This window comes from Dipodomys ordii, unplaced genomic scaffold (assembly GCF_000151885.1).
Source record: "Dipodomys ordii isolate 6190 unplaced genomic scaffold, Dord_2.0 Scaffold55, whole genome shotgun sequence".
In the NCBI taxonomy this organism is placed as follows: domain Eukaryota; kingdom Metazoa; phylum Chordata; class Mammalia; order Rodentia; family Heteromyidae; genus Dipodomys; species Dipodomys ordii.
The window spans coordinates 2,066,691-2,073,652 of NW_012267271.1; the positions used below are offsets into that span (position 1 = coordinate 2,066,691).

A 6,962-nucleotide genomic window follows, 5' to 3' on the forward strand; every position below is an offset into this window, starting at 1 on the left:
CTTTTAGATTTTAAAGATGTTAGGGCTGGGAAGGTGGCTCAGTGGTAGAGTGCTTGCCTTGCAAGCCTGAGGCCCTGGGTTCAATTCCTCAGCACTACATAAGCAAAAAGAAAAAAGCCGGAAGTGGCGCTGTGGCTCAAGTGGTAGAGTGCTAGCCTTGAGCTGAAGAGCTGAGGAACAGCGCCCAGGCCCACAGTTTAGGCCCCATGACCAGACCCAAAAAAAACCCACACATAATTGGCAAAAATTAAAATACTTTCTCACAGAACCAAATATATTTAGTGCCAAGGGCTCTTCTACTCTGGGATAGTTTTTACATACTTGATGTTAAAATGGGGAGTGGGGGGTTTTACTTATTTTGGGAGTGTATCTCACCACCTCCCATGGTGAGTTTTACCACTGAGGCACATCCCCAGCCCTGCTGCAGGATTTCAAAAATTGTTGTGGGGAGCCATTATGATCAGATTTCTGTTGTGCCCCCTCCCAAAATACTTCATGTAATTCTAAAGATCGCTTCAATTCTGATTCTACTCATATTACCACTCCAAAAAAGAGAAATAACTCTAGGGTATTTTGTCAATCAGGAGAAACAAATACGTTCAAGAGGGCCTGATATGGAAGATCTTACTCAGGATGTAATCTTGAAGCTTACACCTGTCATCCTGGCTACTCAAGAGGCTGAAATCTAAGGGTCTCAGTTTGAAGCCAGTCTAGGCAGGAAAGTCTGTGAGGCTCATACCTCCAAATGACCAGCAAAAGACTGAAAATGGAGCTGTGGCTCAAGTGGTAAAGCATTAGGCTTCAGCAAAAACACAGCACACAGGCCCTGAGTTCAAGCCCCAGGGTAGGCATCAAAACCAAAACCTTAACACTAAGTATCACTCATTACATTTCTTAAAGGATTACTGTAAATTCTCTTCCTACTCCCTGGTGATTTCCATAATTGATCAACCCTCTGATACATGACACTTTGTCAACAGAACTGAGGCTATAACCTTCCCCTCAAGTACTCTCATTTTATTTACTCTACAAAACATGCATACCCCACCATTCCAACCACATTCCACACTTAAAAAAAAAAATCCTTATTACTCCACCCTACATCAAACACTTCCTTATCCAAACTCCTTGTATTTAAAAAGCTACACTGTTAGCAACTGCTTCACCTTCCATACTTACTTCCCAACCACACTGAATTTGATCAGTGTGAGACGACAATAAATAGCAGCTCTGGGCAGGTCCTGTGCATTCTATATGTACTATTTTTAATCCAAGATCAACTGAGCAGATACAGAAGTTTAAGATCCAGAGACTCCAATTTGTTCAAGGTCAGACAGCTACAAAAACCAGTATTGCTTAAAATAAAAGGCTTAAGGCTGGGCACATTGGATGAACCCTGTAATCTGATCTACTTGAGAGGCAGAGATCAGTGGATCAATGTTTGAGGTCAATGGTGTACAAAAGTTCATGAGACTTTAGCTCATCTAATGGCCAGGCAGCTCAGTTGGCTGGGCAGTGGTACCAGCCTGTCATCCAGGGACACAGGGAAGCACAAGGAGAAGGTTCTCAGCCCTGGCAGGCCTGAGCATAAAGCAAGATCCTGTCTCAAAAATAACAAATGTAGGGGCTGGGAAGGTGGCTCAGCGGTAGAGCGCTTGCCTTGCATGCATGAGGCCCTGGGTTTGATTCCTCAGCACCATATAAGCAAAAAGAAAAAAGCCAGAAGTGGTGCTGTGGCTCAAGTGGTAGGGCACTAGCCTTGAGTGGAAGAGCTGAGGGACAGTGACCAAGCCCAGAGTTCAGGCCCCATGACCGGACCCAAAAGCAAAACAAAAATGTAAAAAGGAGATGGTGCACAGCTCAAAACATAGATTATTTCCCTAACACATAGGAGGCCCTGAGTTCAATCTCCAGTACTGCTTTCCCTAAAACTATAGAAGTCCTAAAATATAGTCTAGTGTAATCTGCAGGTATTTAAGATCTGGGTGGTTCAAGTGCAACCTTGGAATTGTTTCCTGTGGTATGTGGGAGAGGGCTAACCCAGTCAAAGACCTATAGTAAAGCTAGCCTAAAATAGGGGCCTGGACTGCACTGAGCCAAATGTGTTCTATATTGTAGCTTTTAGACTGCGTGGAATATACTGCTAATGCACACAAAAGAAACTCTATAAATTCCACTCACTTTTGAGTAAGAAAACCATTTGAATGATCCTAAGACAACATAAGCTGATTTTCTAGAGGGGAAGAAATATGCATACTTATCAATGAGGGACAAGGAAAGAGAAAGCTAACAAGCATCAAACAAGGAACTAACTTTCCCAGCACATCTAGAATGCTTGGCACTGTGCCAGGGGACTTTCCAAACAATTCTTTTTAATTATGTATAGTTCATCCACATTAAATACACACTGTAAATAAAACAAGTGAGAGTTGCCATGATCCCATGGTAGCAAAGTTCTGAGCACCATATCCACTTTGTAACAAAAAAGTTTCAGTTTGTTTACCAGTCAAGCAACCAAGTGTAGGAATAAGCAGTTTTTTAATTTAAATTATATGAAATTCTAAATGCTTGTCAGAGACACTAGACTATGCATTAGATAAAGATGTTTGACAAACTTCCTGTTCTCTTTTTATTAATTTACACCAAGAGAATAGAGCACCTTTCATCCAAAGAAGTTAAGGTGCTTTACAAACAATAACATTAAAAAAAAAACAATTACATTTAAAAATCTGTATTCTTGTTAAATATCTTCAACTTGATACACAATTTTCTGGAAGCTGATGAAAAGCAATTCTATTTCTGACAATGGCAGAAGCTCAGAAAGAATTCTGATTTGCTTTCACAAGACAGGCATTTCACAAAACTTGGTGCTGGGCTTACACAGGGGGAAAAAAACAAAACCAAAAACACAAACCTTAATGTGGTAAACAATATTTCAAACCTCATTTCAAAAGCAAAACCCAAGGTTTAAGACGTTAAAACTCTTCCAACATTTCTAGATATCCAGACAGGAGAAGAGCTGAGACAGGTTGCATGTGAGATGGACTCTTGATCCAGGTCTTTTAGAACCACACCCAAATGAACACATTCAAAGGGAAAGTTTTCAGGGAGACACAATGACCTATTAAAAAAAACAACTTAGCCAAAAGCTATCAGTCAAATGAGGAACCGGAGTAAATGGCAATTCAAAGTAGACAGTTCTCACTAGAGCCTAGGACACTTTTATTAGAAACCAAGTATATTATAGGCAAATAAAAATAGTTCTTATTCCCATTAATACAACAAAAGGGATTTTACATTCAGTCTAGATAAAGGAGTAACAGATCCTTTGCCTACAAATCTATAACTTGCAAGTACCTTCCACCACGATTACTCTAGATAATACATAGCCCTTATTGATTAGAGGGATCCGAATGTTTAGCTTGCAAAGTTCCATACATTCACTCTATCTTCCCTTCACACATCTAATAGTAAAAACTACTTTGTTCCATGCAAAAAAAAAAAAAAAAAAAAGCCATTGTCAGTTGAAGAGAAATCACAGGCAAAACAGAGATGGCAGTTAAGGGATGGACAGACTATCCTTGGCACATGTCCAGCTAGGGATAAACAAATGTAGGACACCATGACTTACAAGTAAGACACACTGCAGGGAGAATGCAACAGTGCATAAGCCTAAGCGAAGGGGTGGTGAATGGACAGGGAGGCCTGAGGATTACTGGCTTTATTGGTACAATTAAAAGTAGTGAAGGGCAATCACTTAAATACAATTTATGGTAACAAGAAGGGGGAAAAATACTGCAGAGAGCTGTTCCAAGACCACACCAAGTTGTTGGCATTGTTCAATTTCCAGTGTTTCACAATTAGTAAAATACATAGCTACATATTCCTGCAAAATAAAAATTACCTTTCCACCGGAATGACCATGGGTCAGGGCAGTAACAAAGCTACTGACCCAACATTAGTTCAAGTGTGTGCAGCAAATGTCTCCTCAGCCACTTTTTTTGAGAGAGATATACAATTAAAAACTGTACAAGGAGCTGGGTGGTAGGAGAAAAATAAAAACAGTATTGTGCTCATTCTAAAAGAAAACCCTGACAGGGCTGGGAAGGTGGCTCAGTGGTAGAGTGCTTACCTCGCATGCATGAGGCCCTGGGTTCGATTCCTCAGCACCATATAAAGCAGAAAAAGCCGGAAGTGGCGCTGTAGCTCAAATGGAAGAGTACTAGCCTTGAGCTGAAGAGCTGACAGCGCCCAGGCCCAGAGTTCAGGCCCATGACCGACAAAAAAACAAAACAAAACAAAAATCCTGACAAAAAATTCTATGCAAGAAGCTTAGACTATAAAGATTTTTATTGCATTTTTAGGTAACCTGGAAGATCTTATCCTGAAAGGGAAAAGTTGGTTTTCAAAACTACCTGAACAGATGCTAAAGTGCTTTATTAACTGGCTGGCTTCACATGGATTTCTTGGGGTGACAAAAATTAATTATAGTAGTAAAAGGAGACCAACTATTTCACAAAATGGCATATACCATCATCATTTATGACAACAGTCATAAACGATTCAGGAATATTTGTCCTATTAAGTGGACAGTTGCATATCAAGAACTGATCATCACAACGCTTTGAGTATTCAAATTACTCACACAAAGCCAAAATAAGGTAGCACAAACCTTTACAAGAAAGGACAGTTTGTTTCTTTCTCCACTTTATCAGATTATAATTCACAAATACAAGTTCTGACTTTTCAACCTTTCCAGTTGCGGTTAAAAAAAAAACCACTTTCTACAAATTAAGGTCAAGTGTTACAGCAAGAGAATGATTCCTATTGAAAAGTACATATTCTTACTTAATGGTACTCATGATAGATTGTAAACTGGATTGACCACATTCCACTCAACCTGTATCAAATGAACATATCAGCATTACAAGTATTAAATGTTTTTCTATTACTATAGAGAATATAAACCAAAACATTAATATGGCAGTTATGTTGTTTAGGCACAGTTTAGTGATTTTTTTTTTTAATAAACACTATTGAATTTAATCGAAGTTTTAGACTCAATAACCAAAGGTCAGGATCTCTGATTAGGAAAAAAAAAAAAAGGTAACTTTATGCTAACAATGTAAGCTGTTTAAAATTTCTAACACTTAATCTTATCTGGGTTTTAAGATTACTTTATTAAAAAATACAAGAATCTGAAAAAAGATCAATACAATTATCTTAATGTACAAAGTCATAAGCTGTAGCAGTTTTCAACTAAAATTTAAAAACACAACAAAGAGGGCAGCCCTTTAGACCAATTTATTTTATATCCTTTTAAAATATCATCCAACAAAGGACAATGAAGTTTACAGCTGGGTCAGGTATACATAACTTGAGGCATCTGCAGTCCATCGTGCCCACTGAATAACAACTTTGCTGCTGAAATTTCTTGAAACTTACCAAACTAAAAGGAAAGGCTGAATGATACAAAAGGAAGAGTATTCAATGTTGTTAATTGGCTTTTTTAAAAAAGGAAACACATCCTGTCTCCCCAGATCAGTAAATAAGCAAGAGCTACATGCAGCAGTGTGAGTATTAAGACATTTCTCAAGTCTTCTCAAATGAGTCCAAGATGGGGATGGGATGAGTGACAAAACTGATAGAAAAACATTGCTATAGACACCATAACAAATAATAAATTTAGATAATTTAAAATTTAAAAAAAGGCAAGAGGCAGCATTTCAGCAGCAAAGTGCTCAATAAAAAGTATATTGTAGAGGGTAATACAAGAAAAGTGGGGTAAAAAGAGGGCAGAAAAATGGGTCAGCAGGAGGGGCGAAGGCCTCAAAGGAAATACGGCGTCGTCGTTCTGGGAGGAATAACACGTTCTGAATCTGGAACTGCCCGGAATAACTTTGGTTCTCTTGTATTGACATCTTTGAAGACCATGATGGAAGCAATATTCCCACAGCGATAGCAGTAGTTAGGAGCAGACCACACTGTGACCAGCTTCTCGTCAAACATAAATTTATAGCCTTCGTGTACAAGCTGATGTGCTCTGCAGATGAGCTTCAAGTTGTTGATATGAACAAACTGCAATGTAGAAAGGCTTTGTGAGTACCTCGTATACTAGAAACATCAGACTACAGATGTGAGAACCACTTAAATAAAAAAACAAGCCCTAAAACTAAGAAAGTTCCCCTGATTTTAGATCCAATTCTTTTTTCTGTTTTTTTTTTTTTTTTGGTTTTTGGTCTGATACCAGCTCTAGAACTCGGTACTTGACGCTTTTGCTCACTGGCTGGTGCTCTATGAACTGGGCCACACCCTCAACCCCTAGAACCAATTCTGTAAGCACCCTCAATAATTTCTGTAAGTTTAGTCAGTCATTAAAGCCTGAATCAATTACAGAATGATAGAAATTACAAAACCACATGATTAGAAGTTTCTCAGTAGAACATGGCAGCCTATACTTGCAGTCCCAGCTACTTGGGAGTCTAGAACACAAAGATCACTTGAGCTCATAAGTTTCATACTAATCTAGTTCACCTACTTTAATTAAAAAAAAAAAAAGGCTGGGAATGTGGCTCAGTGGTAGAGTGCTTACCTAGCACGCATGAAGCCCTGGGTTCGATTCCTCAGTACCACATAAACAGGAAAAGCCCGAAGTGGTGCTGGGCTAAGTGTTACAGCACTAGCACTGAGCACAGAGAGGCTCAGGGACAGAGCCAGGCCTTGAGTTCAAGGCCCATGACCAGCCAAAAAAAAAAAAAGGTGGGTATGGTAGCACTTGACTATAATCCTAGCACTCAGGAGGCAGAAGCAAGACAATTAAGAGTTCAAGATTAGCCTGGGCTACTCTGAACCTGAAGAAAGGGAAAAAGAGAAAGAGAGGGAGAGGGATGAGAGGGAGACGGAGAGGGAGGGGGAGGAGAGGGGGAGGGGTGGAGGAGAGGGAGAAACTCCTAGCGAGAGGA

General features: G+C 39.5%; 1 protein-coding gene across 1 annotated transcript in view; it reads right to left on the reverse strand.

Moving 5' to 3' along the window:
- Positions 1-5,161: 5,161 nt before the first annotated feature.
- Positions 5,162-6,962, reverse strand: part of Ppp6c (protein phosphatase 6, catalytic subunit) — a 38,770-nt gene continuing 36,969 nt past the window's right edge. The window contains exon 6 of the mRNA XM_013021260.1: positions 5,162-6,078. Coding sequence (XP_012876714.1) covers positions 5,830-6,078 — 249 coding nt within the window. The 3' untranslated portion in view covers positions 5,162-5,829. The remainder of the gene's footprint in view (positions 6,079-6,962) is intronic.